This window comes from Pteronotus mesoamericanus, unplaced genomic scaffold (genome assembly GCF_021234165.1).
Source record: "Pteronotus mesoamericanus isolate MK-2021 breed Mesoamerican mustached bat unplaced genomic scaffold, CSHL_Meso_final contig_24, whole genome shotgun sequence".
In the NCBI taxonomy this organism is placed as follows: domain Eukaryota; kingdom Metazoa; phylum Chordata; class Mammalia; order Chiroptera; family Mormoopidae; genus Pteronotus; species Pteronotus mesoamericanus.
Genome location: NW_026555100.1, coordinates 22,592,017 through 22,608,649, shown reverse-complemented (window position 1 = coordinate 22,608,649; position 16,633 = coordinate 22,592,017). Strand labels below are relative to the sequence as shown.

The 16,633-nt window shown below is 35.3% G+C and overlaps 1 protein-coding gene across 5 annotated transcripts in view; it reads left to right on the top strand.

Moving 5' to 3' along the window:
• PRKG1 (protein kinase cGMP-dependent 1) overlaps window positions 1-16,633 on the top strand; it is a 1,177,478-nt gene that overhangs the window by 1,120,711 nt on the left and 40,134 nt on the right. For 4 of the 5 annotated variants that reach the window (XM_054572784.1, XM_054572783.1, XM_054572786.1 and 1 more), the window contains one exon: window positions 8,057-8,153. In XM_054572784.1, coding sequence (XP_054428759.1) covers window positions 8,057-8,153 — 97 coding nt within the window. Of the gene's footprint in view, window positions 1-7,860; window positions 7,956-8,056; window positions 8,154-16,633 lie in introns of those variants that run through there. The other variant, XM_054572787.1, reaches the window with a different exon arrangement.

Sequence of the window (16,633 nt, the reverse complement as noted above, 5' to 3'; positions counted from 1 at the left end):
TTGGTCTTTGGGCAGAAAAGAGATTTTTATATTTGAGGGGAAAACTTAGGCTGCCTTTGCCCATCCCTTTAGAAATGCTGGCCATGGCACACATTGTCCTGATGGAAATGGAACGAGAGCTCTGTGTAATAATGTTTTCTCTGGAGTGGCACGAGACAAAAGATGAGACAGAGGGAGGCTCCCCACAGGCCTGCAGCATAGCAGCAGTGAAGTCAGAGGAGGAGTCATTCTCAGCAACCTGTTTGCCCTTCCAACCTCACCTTTCCGGTCCCGGGAAGTTGGGCTGTGCCAGTCTAGACCACCCTAGTCTACCAACAGAAACGAAAGACGCAGACTGAGATACTGAGATGTGGGGGAGGAAGAAGGAGGAGATTATTTTGCGCTGAGATCAGGGAGACTCGCTCAGACCACTAGCCTCTGATGGCCATTTATTGATATAATGGAAATACCTATTCTGACATAAATATGGTTGGATACTTGCATGTTTTTATTTTTGTCCGTATCCATATTTGCCATTATCTGTAGTATCTGAATGAAAAATAATAATTGCATAATTTCATAAGTAAACTTTCTAGTATGGGCCGATGATTCTGTTAATGCAACAAGCACCAGTAAAGAAAACAATCTTTAATTCCTTTCTTGCCAATTGTATTTTCATGGCAATATGTATTTGGTTAAGCCTTTATTTTAGAAAAAGAAAGAGTTTATCTCAAACTATGTGGAAACTACTTAAAAACTAAATAACTAAAAAGGCATATTGGACAATACATTTTTAAGATAACAGTAGCATATGCTCACTCATCTTCTAAAAATGCAGCTCTGATGTTTGAATTTTTTAAAAAATTTGTTTTGAGCATCAGTGTACTTTTGGGGGAAGCATAAAATTGCCCACTTTCTTCTGTTACTAAATTTATTGGGGTGATATCGATTAACCACATTATATAAGTTTCAAGTGTACAATTTTAGAATACATCTTCTGTGTTACTGCATTGCGTGCTCACTACCTGAAGGCTCGTCTCTCTGTTACCGTATATTTGACCCCCTTTACTCTTTTCATCCTCCCCCACCCCCTTTCCCTCTAGTAACCTTCATGTTATTGTCAGTGTCTATGAGTTTGTATTTTTTTTGTCGTTCATTTGTTGCTTTCTGCTTTATATCCCACATATGAATGAAATCATATGGTTCTTGTTCTTTTCCATCTGACTTATTTTGCTTAGCATGATATTCTCAAGGTCCATCATGCTGTGGCAAATGGCAGCATTTCAGCTTTTCTATGGCTAAGAAGTATTCCAGTTTATCTATGTACCATGTACTTTTACTTGAGGCCTTTTATTTACCTAGAGCACACACATGCATGTGCCACATCACAGGCAAGAGTACTTAGCTACAGGAGTCACATTCTTGACTGAGATGTGTAATAAAATATAGTGCATTTCTCAAACGTATTTCATAACTTTTACATTTGCCTCCCCCCCCCCCAAATATTGGCATAGTATTAAAAGTTGCAAAGATAAAATCAGATAGTAAAAGACAGCACAAGCCAAAATCACCAGACCCTTATGCCTAAGATTTTTATGACTGGCTAAATCACTTAGTATCTGCAAGTATTTATTTATTTATTTTTAAATGTAAAGGTTGAAATTAAATTAGCTCCCAATGGTTTTAACCTGGATTTTGAACTATGTTAGTATCTTAACACATTGAGACATAAGAACCTCTAAAGTTTTGTGATTCTCTACTATCTTCTTTTAAAAGAAATATGAGTATTTTGCAATACATGTAAGTATACTACAATGTGAAACATGCCCAAGGTTTCCAGTCCTAACTCTTCTGGTGTTTAATTACTGAAACTAACCACTTATTAGCAATCGGTCTACCCAGCTGCAAAATGGAAGTAAAAATATTTGTCATTCCATATTCACAGAGAATCAGGGAGAATAAATTAAATGAGAGAAATTTGAGTCCTTGAAGAAAGGTGTTTTCTAAATGCAGAATGTTTGCATTACTATCATTCCTATTATACAGCAGATATGAGAAATGCAGTTTTCCTGTGTATTTCTGTTGGCTGTATCTCCTCAAGGGAATGTATTTGAAAAATAAGCAGAACTATTTCATGACTAGAGTACTCAAGAAAAAGTCTGTGTTTCTGAAAACCCAAGTTTTGGAAACAGAGGTTGCAAACTAATGTTATCTCAAATTCCCCTAGGAATGGTTAAATTTTCTGGAGAAAATTGGCATAATGAAATACTTTATATTCATTAAGTTACTTTGAAAATTTATTTCCTCAAGTTTACCACTACTAAAAATAGGGACTATACTAGTGATTTTACCTATATGCTTTACATAGGAATAGGGTCACTTACATAAAAAGGAATTGTTTTAAACCTTATAGTAATAGGTACTTTTGTTAAATCATCATTCTTTCAATAGGAGATCATTCTTTATACAAACCTTAAATTATAAAATATTCATTCTGTTTTCCAGTGAAGTTAAAAGATTCCAATTTTAAAGTTTAGGTATCAATGACACTTTTAATAAAGCAATTAAATTAATAAAAGAAGATTGATAACTTAATTATATATTTCAGAAGGACTATCCATTGTTTTTCTTAGTGATTAAGTTTAATTAATTCCAACATTTGAGAATCAGGGCAATAGGACATGTACTTACTATTTTTTCTCTCTCTCTCTCTTTCTCTCTCTTTCTCTCTCTCTCTCTCTCACACACACACACACATACACACACACACACACAAAGTTAAAGTAGCATAATAAGGCAATAGTCCCTGTAGTTCAAGCCTAAATCACACCTTTGCTAACTATGGAAATAAGTATTATTGGTCCAATTCCCAATGCTACTTTCTCTCTCTGTAGTTACTTTTCTTACTGAATTTTATATTTACTTTACCGGACCTACAAATTACTCAATGCACCAAACTCTATTAGATCTGGAATTGTTATTGCATAAAATCCTGTGTCCCACACTAAGTTCTTATTCAATAGATGGCCAGCCTTCTATCTTGCATGTATCATAGCCCATATATTTTGTGTTTAAGGCTCCCTTTCTTAAAGTCCTTACCCACTTTTTAGATTTAAAAAATTTTTTCAATTACAGTTGACACACAATATTTATTAGTTTCAGATGTGAGTTTTAATCACCTCCCCCTTAACTATTTACCTAGATCAGGGGCCCCCAATCCCCAGGCCATGGACCAGTACCTGTCCATGGCTTGTTAGGAACCAGGCCACACAGCAGGAGGTGAGCAATGGGTGAGCAAGCGAAGCTTCATCTGTATTTACAGCTGCTCCCATTGCTCACATTACTGCCTGAGCTCTGCCTCCTTTTAGATCAGCAGTGGCATTAAATTCTCACAGGAGCATGATCCCTACTGTGAATTGCGCATGTGAGGGACCTAAGTTGTGTGCTCTTTATGAGAATCTAATGCCTGATGATCTGAGGTGGAGCTGAGGCAGTGAGGCTTGCAGCACTAGGGAGTGGCTACAAACACAGGTTATTGTTAGCAGAGAGAGGTTTGACTGCACAGAGATAATAATAAATCAGTTGTTTGCAGACTCATATCAAAACCCTACCAGTGAGTGGCAAGTGACAATGAAGCTGCATCTGGTGGCCGGCTATAAACCCATTCCACAATCTCCCGCCCCCATCAACCACCATCCATGGAAAAAATTGTCTTCCACGAGACCAGTCCTCAGTGCTAGGAAGGTTGGGAACCACTGCTCTAGATGTTTATTTATTGATTGCAGTTCTCTTTGATAACAAAAAGTGAAAAAGAATTTCCAGGCATTCATGTGAACATTTAAGTAAACTAGGAGTATGACTTAAACCATCTATACTCATTTACTTAAGTGTATGTTGCTCCAAAGGCCAGAACATTGAAGAAGGCGGTGCTTAGAAGTACAAAGTCATTGACAAAAGCCAGGACCACAAGTCATGAGCTTTTATCTGAATACTATGATGCTTCCTTGTATTATTTTAAAATCTGGAGTAGACATTGTCTAATTGAATCTCATCTAACCTGTTACAGCAATAGAATAAGAAACTTAGTCATAGATGAGAGTCCATAGGTGTTTACTGAAACATTTTACTTTTGTAGATTTCCCCAAGAACTGACCAAACTGGAAATATACCCCAGAGCAGATGGGCCCAGGCAAAGCCTTGATATCTCATTTACATGTGGGTTGGGAGGTGCTAATAACTTATTTGGATTTCCTTGGAGACCTCTAGAGTAGAATTCTGAGGTTAATTTGGATTGTAAATGAGCAGGGCTAAAGAAAACAGGACCACATTAGCCTTTTGTTCAATTGGCTCTTAATTACTGGCTTTTGTAACCCATCTGGAACTGATATTCCTTTGGATCCTTGGCCCTTATGTTAAAAATGCACGTAATATTGTCTGCCTTATAAAATAATGCTGAGTGATTTGTTATTATACTACCAAAGCAAAGATAAAATTTTTAACTCCATACATTTTGGACTGGGTTGAATTATCTTTGGTTTCTAATATATAGGTGAGGAGAGACATTCACTTCCTCATAGTGATGATCAGTCATAAGGTATGGAACCCGATTCTGTTGTTTAGAAAGGATAGCAGAATTGATTCATGGATGATGGTAATAATGGAAAAACAACTGTGATAAATAATATAGGACACTTGATTCTTACTCCCTGGTTTTGTGAAAATTGGTAATATTGGAAGAGGTAGAAAAAAATAAAAACCTAATGGTTATTATTGATTTCCTAAAGAAAGTGAATATAATACTATAGAGGCACGAGTTTTAGAGAGAGGTGGAAACTATCCCAGCGCTGCTTTTCTGTTACTACTCTGTGTATGTATGGCTTGGTGTCGTCATCTTCACACCGGCAAGGTTACGTTTTCATTGCTTTTGGAACCTCCTTTGGTGTACAGGCAGAACTAAAAAGAGGTGGTGAAATTCTAGGCAACTTTCTTCCTCTTCAGTAGTTCTTAAAAGAATAAGTTCAGTGTTCCCCGCGTTAAAGAGCACTCTGTATGCATTAGCAGTTGTCTGTGGATTCTGATAACCATAGCCCAGGCAGAATCTCATGGTCAGGCATGTTTGAGAAACAACATGTTATCTCTGTCTCGGGCACCAAATGTACTTATCCTTTTGTTGTGTAACTATTTTTGTGTTATCAGTATTTTTTGTAAGTTTGTAAGCTCTCTGATGCTATATGCAGAAAGGGTCAATATTCGCACTTTTCTGGGAAGAGGAGCCATACTTTTCACCCCATGGTAAATAAATAAATATATAAACAAAATGATAACAAATCAGTATCTCAAACTAAGTTAAGGATCATTAGAAAATATACTTTATGCTCCTTGCTAGATTTTAAGCAAACAAACAACAGTTACTATGTTTCTTACTGATGTATTTTCCTTAGCACTTGGCAACAATCCCTTTTGTAAAAACTGTTGCATAGATGCCTTTTAGAATTGTATGAAGCCTGGCCTGATTCCTTGGACCTTGGACCTACCCAACAATAGTAAGTTAGGAACTTGGGTTCCACATTTACCTCATTCAGGCAAAAGGAGTTTGTTTAATAACAATGGCCACTTACTTAACCAGTTTATTAAGTCTCCTTCCTGTTCAAAATTTATTAACTCTAATGAATATAGAATGTAATTGACAGATTCAAATTATCTAGTTAATTATGAAGTAAAAGAAAATGAAAATATCCCTCCAAGTTATGATCAAAAGTGGTTAAGTACCTGGCAAAGCTAAATGGTCCATAATTCAGCTTTTTTACAAAGGTTCCTTCAAGTGGTGATTTCCACATTAAAAAAAAAAAAAATGAATGCTGAAAGGAAAAGTGTACAGAGCCTTTGTGATGAAGATGTGACTCTTGCCCCTAAAGAGAATTTAAATGAGAAAAATAAATAAATGCATATAAAACATTCAACAACTGATACCATCTCTTTGGTTGGAAGAGAGAAACGGCTCTGCCCATGTTGTCGTATTGTTTGACTCCCCCAAGAATCAGGACCTGAGGCAAACAGGCACAGCATAGGGGATCACAATTGCCCAAAGCCCCTTCAAATGGTATCTCACCAACCTCAGGATAAAATCACCCAAATAAGTAGTATTTTAAGAATTCAGCTAGTCATATTGGCAAAGTAATTAGCAAAGATTAGGGAAGTATGATTACAATGTTAGCAAGCTCTTTTCATTAAGACATATGAAAATTTTATTTAGGTGTAACTGGTGCTTCCAGTGTAGAGGGCAGTATGTATTTAAGGGGATTTTATTTTATTTTATTTTTACTTAAGGGGGTTTTAATGGCTGCAGAGAAAATGTCTACTATTCAACAGGAGGTTTCCTAGATTCATCCCATTGGTTAAAATACGATCAATAATCAGATAGTGAATATAAACAAAGTCAAGATATGTAAGACTATATATTATCATTAATAATTTGATTTTCTAGACCATCCACAAATGCTTGATTGTGTATAAACTGTCATGGGTTCTAATCCCAACAGATGTCCTTTTAAAGCACCTGTTGGAATGAACTCTGCCACTGGCCCTTTAAATGGGATGGAGTTTTAATTTTCCAAAAGTAGTGATGCAGTTGGAATGTGAGAAATGCACATTTGCTGTCCATGTTCCATTCTAGTAAACCGTCTCCCAAATTACTATGTTGATCTCTTGATTGTGTAGTTATTGAGAGAAATCTGCAAATACCATTAGGATTGACCAGTAGTTTTGTTTATAAAGGTTTATTAGAGGAAGTTAATGTCACATAATCTTCCAGTAATGAAAAACAGTGTTGTTTTTACCTTCTCATGAATCTGTCAAGAATTGACTTGTTTCAAAACTAGAACTGTGGTTGTAAACCGGAAAATTTTAAAAGTTCCCTTAGAAAGCTGTTTCACATTTCTCCCAAGTGAAGAATCTAAATTTGTGTTTGGTTATAATAGAGTAACTAACAAGCTATACGGCGTAACTCCAGACATGGCTGCGGATGATTCTATCAGATAATTCATATAAACAAGCTGTGTTAATGTCATTATCTCCAGCGTGTTCATCATGTCTGTCTATAGCGTAATACTGAATCAGGTACCACCTGGCCAAAGGTCATGGGTTACACATAGCAATTCCAATACTTTATTTTTGAGACAGCTGAATTACTCCCTGACCTGACTTTAGTGAGTGGGAGGATCATCTTCATCTTTGTGCCTTCCTGCCCTTTCTAAAAATAGTAGGGCCTTTAACAAGGAGATATTTTAAGCATCTCATATTCACTTGTCTCATGGTGGGAAGCTTATTTTGGCCACTTGCATGTGTCAGATTTGCATGTGTGCATAGTTAGACTTTCGGATCCCAGGCCACACTTTCCCACACCACTTATATAAGAAACTTGCAAACCTAAAGACACTGGGATTACTAGCTGAGAGTCAGTGGGTAAACACAAATGAAGGGAAGACACTTTTTAGGAATGTGAATACGCTTCCAAAACATCCATTTCAGATATTTGCCTATCAGTCCTCAGCTTTTCGGATCTGTTTTCATAAAACCTGGCTGTGATCTCACTTCAGAGACCTCAATGATCTTGCTGCTTTTAGCAAATATTTATAGAAGCCACTGCCAGCCTGTGGATAAGGAAAACTAATGAGAAACTGCCATCCAAAATCTGAACGGCAAAAACAAAACCAAGCAAAACCCAAAACTCCAAAACAAAACCAGAAAAGAACAACTCAAACAATCCGTGCTCACAAGAAGACGCGTAGAAAAATACCAAGATGTAACTTTGATTTGCTAACTGGATTTATCAGTCACATGACTGGCATGCAGTGGGTACTTTGTATTTTTCTCCTTTGAAAAACAAGTACAAAGCTATGTTTTTCGGCACAACTGGGACCAAAAAACTATGAGTGTGAGGAAACACAGACTCTAAAAGCAAGATGGAATTTAAGCAGGTAAACCCTGTTCCACAGTCATGTCATTCCAGTGCAGTTGTACGTGGTACTCGTGTTTGCACCTCTAAGAAATTTCCATTTTTTCGCATCAAAAAATCCAGATATGAAGCTGAAGCTGCTTTCTTCGCCAACCTGAAGCTGTCTGATTTCAACATCATTGACACCCTTGGAGTCGGAGGTTTCGGACGAGTGGAACTGGTAGGTGATTGTTCTTTGAATGCTTTTGAAAGCCTCTCTCTTCCTTTTTCCTTTTTCTCCCATAATAAGATTTCTCTCTTTCCTTTGCTCTCATCTTTAACTAGTGTTGTTCCTAAATGGGTACCAAATAATCTCATATCAATGCGTCGGAGTTTGCAAAGTGGGCTCTATTATGTAGTTGATAAATGAAAAATAAAATAAATACTAATTTACACTTTAGAAAACCACCTTATAGTAAATGAAAAACAAACACATTTACTTAATGAGGAGTCACAAAGTGCTTTTTACCCAGCTGATATTTTAGGATCTTTATTTGCTTCCATAGCTCTAAACAGTGCTCACTAATATAATTATGCAGCCTATCTACAATCACAATAATTAAAATGTAAATTTAAATATACATAAAGAGAAATGAGATATATACACATAACTGTATATGTATAATTAATGATCCTTACTACTGCTTTAAAAAAAAATCAAGGAAATGGTTTTATAGTACTAATTCTGTGATTCTGTAGTTGCAAGCACCTATTTGGTTTATAAGACCTATATATATTTAACCATATTAGATAATAGGGCTTTAATATTTTATATAATTTATTTCACACATTTGTATACACACACAGCTAAAGTTTCATGAAGGTAATGAAGAGATTTTGCTACAAGTCTATACATTAAACACATCACATGCATACAATATAAAGCAAATAAAAGCATGCTCTATCATGCTTTTATTTAAAACATAAATTTAAAAGTGACATATTGCAACAAAAATCTGGAAAAAAATGTATTCTACTGACTGTATCGCTGCATTCCAACATTGTGTGAAATAGCCCTATTTGAGCGCAGAGATTAATTTCCACCTCTCTGCTGAAAATGGAGGAGTCCCTGATATCAGACACCAGTACAGTATGTTAGGAACTCCCCGAGACTGTGTACAGTGGAGTAAACAGTTACTGTTGCCACAGGGGACCAGAGAAATCCCCTTCCATATAAGTATATTTGACCCAGTACTATTTTTGACATTTGTCCATTTGAGCAGCATTTGGGACTTCTGACTTTGACAGGAGTGAAAAAGATGTTATTTACTTAAATATCAGACAAGAAGGTTTAGATCCATAACATGTTCCACTGAATTTGCATTACCTGTCCATTAACACTGGTTGGAGATACTATAGGAGTCCAACATCTGACTCGACTTCTGGCTTCACCTGTGCCTCTGAGGATCTAAGCATTTTTAGTTACAGGAGTAAAAATCAAGTAAAGGCCTAGAAAAACCTCTTGCTCTTTTTGAGTCCAGCCAATTAATGTAGTCTTAGATTTATTTCTCAAGAAATTTTAATTTTGTGTTAACTGTTCATATAGTGGATGAAGATTTATTAACAGTTTCGTACATGAACAGCTTTGCATGGAGGCGGGGGGGCGGGGGTGTTGGTAGATATGAACAGGATAAGGGAAGAGCTCCTTGCCCGGAACCACATAGTGTCTAGTGTGTTTATTGACATAGTTGTATGTTTCTGAACCCCTCTCTGAATGAAGCAGTGGAAAAGACACAATTGCTTAGAGACTAGTTTTGTGACTGTTTTAGTTTCCTAAATATTTTTTAAGCCCTATGGACAATAAAATTGCTGTCTTAGGTGACAAAAAAAAAACAAAACAAAAACCAACATTACAACTTTGTGGACTCTTAGAGGTCTGAGAACTTCAAGTTGAGAACCTTCAAGGTACCAATGAGACGTTTTATGAAATACAGTATAGGAATTTTCTTAGGATTTTTGAAATATTGATAACTGCTCACAGACACCAAGACCATTTCAAGCAGAACAATTATATGCCAAGCTGATAATGTAAAAATTTTAGAAAATTTCCTTAAAAATATATGAGGAGGCACAAGCAACTAACGACAGAATTAGGGAAGGTTCAATGTAGACATTCAAAAAATAATGCAGTTTAAAAAGAAAATATATGTGTGTGTATGTGTTTTGTGGTTGTGTGCCTGAGCATATACATATTTATGCATAATCTCTGTCCCAGGAAAGATAGTCAAAGTTAGATCTGTCTAATTTTTCTTCTCATGGATATTTTATTTTACTTTTACACAGATGTTTATAAACATGAAAATCATAACCTGAAGAATTAATATGTTAAAGTTATTGCCCAGTCTGCAAACACTTTAGGTACATTGATGAATGATAAATCCATAATAGATCATTACATACATTAGAGGAAGAGAGACATGTCCTTAACCTCTGAAGGGATGTCATCTTGTGATGAAGTGATATAATCCTGCATTTCCCAAAACTCACCATGAGATAATCAGAATACCCAGATTTTCCTCACTATTCAGTGCAGACCAGCCATTTAACCAATCACTGCTCCCTTAGAATCCAGCACTCCCAGTTCTTACCACTTACCGGCTGCCTGATAATTACTGGGTATAAAAAAATGTCCTTTGCAATTGTTCATTTTTTTACATGTATTCAATGATTCCTAATTGGGAGTTTAGCCTCCACACTTTGACTATAGTTACATATACTGCTATCATAGCACATAGTGAGTCACCATGAAGGCAGTGGTGACTACCCAGAAAGCAGTATCGTGCTTTCAGAACAGGGGCCACAATGTTTATAGTTAGAAGGAGGATCTAGGCAGAGCCCAGTTCTATTGTGATTATAGAATTTTTCTATTCATGCTCTCTGAGAGTGACACATGCAAGATAATTTTATCAATATTATAGAGTGCTATTTTAAGCCATAGAACATTCACATGGACTCATTTCACATATGTATACACAGTGCTGAGCATGTTAATACCAAGTATGTAATACTGATACCTTGAACCTACCAGCCCTTAGTTCAGCAATAATGTTGTTCGGACAAATGGTACTGTAAAAAACCTACAAGTTATACTTTAGTTTTGTAATAGTATTAAAAAAATTATTTTCCAGGAGTGGATTATAAGATGATAAACTCTTGAATTGAGTATGAAGAATTAAGAATTTAATTTCTGAACCCCCTTTCCTATTAGAACTAAGAGTGTAGTTTACCATGATTTTCATCATTTAACATACAGTGATGTTCATGTTATTTTGCATAGTGATATACCCTTCAAAGACTTCTTAGCATTTCTTAATTTTTACCATTTGTGTCAGCTTAAATGAATTTAGATGCAGGAGTATTTTTCAACCAGGGGTATTGCTAAGTAGTTTATTGCCAATTTCTAGAGATGTAAACATAATTCTGGTACAAGCTTAAGTATTTGTCCAATGATGAATTCAGAAACTTAAAGTACACATCTTATATGAATGGAAATTCTGCTCTTAAGCTATTTAGTCTATTTCATAAATACATTTAGCATAATTAGTTTTAACTAGTTTAGTATTAGACATGTCCTATTCACAACCATTTCCTTCAAAGTTTTTTTTACTGCTTTCTTTTCTGTTTTCTGGCATGTATCATATTGTCTGCCCATTTTTTTTTTAAATTTTGAAGAATAGACTTTATAATCCATTCAGTGCTACTTGTTTACAGTATATCTTTCAGAAAGCCACAGTTTTTTTCAACAACAGTTTCAACAAAATAACAGATCTCTTTTTATATATGATTTACTAATTAAAGGCATCTAGCTAAGCTTCTTAATTTCTAAGGTATGACTGTAAATTACAAAGATTGATTTTACAAATCACAAGCAAAACTTAGCTGCATTGCTTTATAGTCGCATTCCTAATTTACTCTACTTTTGCTCTTGTCAGAGAGGAGCTTGCTTTACAGAATAGATTTGCAAAACTCAAACTTTTTAGACTGTCAACACCATGTAATGGTTGTTTTAAATATTAGATATTAAATCTATTTATCCAGCAATCCACTACTCTCTATACAATAACAATATACTTGGATAAAATATAGGAACAAAGATATGGAAGATATAAAATGAAACCACTGCAGGATAATTTATTAATATTCTGATATTAATAAAGATTTTAATAAATTGATATTATTTCCTCACTAAAATGATCAAGCCTTTCATTTGAACCCTGCTTTATAATCTTCAAATTGCTTTCATACCCAGTATATGATTTTTGTCTTGAGAACGACCCTGAGAGGAGAACATGGGGCATGATCTACGTTTTACAGGGGAAAAAGTCAAGAACAAAACATATAAATGACCTAAGAACATGCAGTTATTAAAAGAGCTGTTGTTACTACCCAGAACTACTCATTCTTCAACTAAAAGCTTTTTCTATTATCTGGCTTCAAAAAAACATTTAAATTCTTATCACCACCACCAACATCCACCACCATGAAATCAAACAAATGTTACTTTATTATCACAGGTACACCTTTGTTTTAAAAAAATCTTACAGGATTCAAGAACCTGAGGGAGACATAAACCTAAAAAACACTATGGTTATGTTACTCATCTTTTCTCTGTCAGACTTTCCGAGGCTTTCCCTTCCCTGAGTCTTCTGCTACTCCTATAGCCTGTGGAACAAAAAATCAGAGAGTATAATTTGGTAGTTAAAAGCTAGAGCACTGGACTTAGACTTTGTGAATTCAGGTCTTAACAGCTATGTATGTTTAGTCATTTATGGAAGCCTTCTGAGACTTACTTTCCTCATCTTTAAAATGATATGGATAACAACAGGGTATGTGTCTCACAACGGTGCAAAGATTATATGAGTTAAACCCCCCAAAATGGTACCTCACATGTCATAGGTAAGTATGTATTGTCAATGTTGTTATAATAATTGTTAACATTAAAATATGCTACTGATAACTATCTTTATTGATAATTTTCACCTATCACCAAAGAAAAGGAAGGGAATGGAATACTTGTATTCATTTTTCTCCCATTGCCAGGCTAAGCCCTGAGAGTACAAGCATTCCTCCAATGTAAGGAAGAAACGGAGGTCTTCAAAACACTAAGGCACCCTGCTTTCTGATCTGTCACAAGTAGAGATGAGGAACAGTTTTCAATTTTCCTCACACTGAACCTTCATGTACCTCAAACAATGGGCTCTTATTTATCCGTTTCTCTTGTAAATTGTAAAGCCCCACCTCTTGACCTCTCAGTGGGAAATCGCTTTTGGTGCAGACTGCTGAATCACATTCAGTTTCTCCGCAGTCCGATTGCCCAGAGGGGACAATATACAGGTTGCAAGAAGCATGCCACACTTAATCATTTGTGTAACAGGGGCTGTGCGCTGTAGATACAGGCGTCCGCTCCGTGCTCACTGCAGTTTTGCCAGCTTCCTTGAACTGTCTGTCACAGGCAATCAGGCCCAGAGGGCTATGTAAACCAACTGAAAAAAAAAGATAGAGCCTAAGAGATGATTAAGCAAGAAATTAGGTGATAAACCCTTTGCTCAATCAACAGCTAATCAACAGAGTTTTGTTTCATAATTAAGGACCAGGGACAGCTTAACTCCGAAGGGAAACCCCATGTCAGAAGAAAACATTGGAAGAGCTTCTTCCTGCCGAGCCAGAGGGCAGTGAAACAGAATAGCTCAGGGATCTCTGGGCAGTAATGCCATGTGTGTTCCGTGGTGGCTTACGCTGAAGAGGGTGCTTGGGGAGACCCTGCTGCCCTAAGGCCTTGTGTCCTCTGTAACCAAAGTGAGGAAGGACTCAGCCCTGGTTGGAAACTCAAAATGTGCCTCAGCACAGATTTTCTCTACTGGGTTTATTACTAAATATGCCATCCTCATTTTATGTTTCCTCTTCAAAAGAAAACTGACAAATTGTTAACTATGATAAATAGGACTGATTTCTAAAAAAACTACACTATTTAGGTAGCTAATAAAAATCCAATTCAATATATGGTAATTGAGCATAATAGGTGCAGTCACAATATAATGGAACTCCTAAAATATCTAACCACATGACAGTTTCTGAGCAGGAATCACAAGTAGTAAAATCGATCTCTACTTTGACATATGCTAATATAAAGTAAGATATACCTTCATTCACCTTGTTATAGTATGCTTTCTTTTGTACACTTATATTTGTAAAAATCTGATTACTCAATGACGACAAACAGAACAGTCACTTTCTTACACACCTTTTGAAATTATAAGAATTTTATATACTAGATATCTGTTAAAATAAGGATTTTTCATGAAAAATGTTTGGAGTCCGTGGCCTACAGTAAAGTAAAAAGTTAACAATTCATCTTCCAAACCTGAGTGTTATTCTAGAAAGATTGATGTAAATCTAGAAATCACTAGACATTTCTTTCCAAGGCTTAAGATAACTGGAGATAAAACACTTCAAAAGTTAACGTTTGATCATACTCGCCTTTTTGTTTTCTGTGACATAAATTTGATTTTTTTTTACCCAAGTTAATTTGTAGGCACATTACATTCAGTAACAATTTAATTATTAAGAAATTCCCTATTTTTTGTAGGATATGGAAACATCAGATATGATTCCTGCCCTCAAGGAATGTCTGTCTTCTCCTAAGATGACAGAATCAACATATGTGAAAAATAGTAAATAAAAGTAATTAGCGTCCTGTTAAATTCTAAATTACACAGATGAATTCTTGGTATTCAAAAAGAGAGAGAGCATTTAGAGATGTTGGAATAAAGAACGCCCTGAGAAAACACAGGACCCAAGCCAGGGTTTAGAGAATAGGTTAGGATTTAAGTAAGCAGATGGGGAAAGGCCATTCCAGGCAAAGATTACAACACAAAAGGCCACATGTTGTCATAGGACGCCACAGCAGGTGGCCTGACTAGGGCAGAACTTGTTTGGTAGGAGCATTGAGAAATAGTATTAGATAGTAATTGATAGAGTATAACTGTATTATATTCTTAAAGGAGATGAGACTCTAAGGTATTAGGTATCTAGAGACATTAGGTATTTGGGGGCATTAGGTCTAGTGATGAAAGCATATAAACACAGATTCAGCTCTAAACTTCTATCCATGAAATAGAAGAGTACGCTATAAGGTGACTTGACAGGCTATTTTTAGGTGGCACTGCCCCCAGAGAAAAACATTGTAACTTCTCTTCTGAATAAGGCAGCTAGCTTTGTGCCAAGATGTGTTCCTCATCCCTGAAAATTTTATGGAAGCACTTTCAAAGAGGGATTCCTTCCATGAGAAAGAAAAACAGTTCCCTTGTGTGTGTTAGTGGCCGTGCTTTTAAATAAAATGACTTTGCTTTCTGGAAATAAATACAGAAAAGATCATTCTGTATGTTTCAGTCTAGCTCACCAAATATATACATTTAATTTATTACTAAATCATGCTCTGTTCCTTATGTTACTATTCTCCTTTGCCATTGACCTGTACCACAGAGTATTAGCCTGAACACTGAGCTATGAGATCAGGAGACTTTGTCGGCCAGATAGCTTGGTTCATAGTCCCCTTCCCAACCGTAGGCAAAAACCTGAAAATATGTGTTGAACTGGTTTAATTATTGTACATGTGAAATACATTTATATTTGTACAAAATCATATGAAAGTTTTGAATTATAAAAACACCAAGGAGGAAAAAGAATTTTTTTTTTAAATACCAGAAAGGTTGAAATTTCAGTATAGGGTATATTACCACAGTAAGATTTGATTGTAAGCCATTTGGTTAAAATTATTCTAGTATGTAACAGCTTTAAAAAAATGAAGTTATTTATTCCTAAAAATACCTAAAAAGTATGACTAGAAGGCAAATCCTTTTGTGAATTAATATGATTACATTTCATAGTTGAGTTTTGCAATATGTGATTCTATCTTTCATTCAACACATTTTAAACCTTCACAATAAATGGAAGAAATTGAAATGTCAGTTATAATACTCATCTATGTGAAGTTTTAGATTATAACTGTGCTTTAAGAATGAGAGTGGGTTGAATTATGTGAAATATTCAAGCTATCAAATTAGATATGTGTAAGGAAGTTTTAAAATTGTTTTATGTGGCATTTTTATATATGTAAGATTATTCGTAGAAGTAAAATCTTGGATAGGGAAAAATACATGATTATTTGATTAAGGAAAATAACGTAAAGTATATTTCAGGTAATGCAATATAAATATCAATTTTAATAATCACTACAAAATAAAATAAGGTTTGTTTAACACAGGTATTGTAAGAAAGACAAATGGTATGTTTAAACCACACTTTTCAATAAGCAATCTTGAATCAATGTAGGTAGCCTTTTGAGTTAAAATGAATGATTTCTAATTTCTCATTAAGAGAAATCAGTGTTTTTGTATTTGCAAGTGACTTCTTCATGTTGTAATGAAAGACAGAAAAGTGTAAAATTTCTCCTGATCTTCCTCCAAACAGAAAGTTAAATATCTTTTGAAAAAGGTAAAAACTATCTCCTCTATAAAAGTAGCTGTACTTGTCTTTTTGAGCAATTTGAATTTAATAATGTAGATATTTCTTGTCACTAGCTGTAGAACTGAATTTTATATCTGAAGGTAATTTAAAAGCAAATGGGCTTTTCAATATTTTTGATGAAGGGTTGAGGTAAGG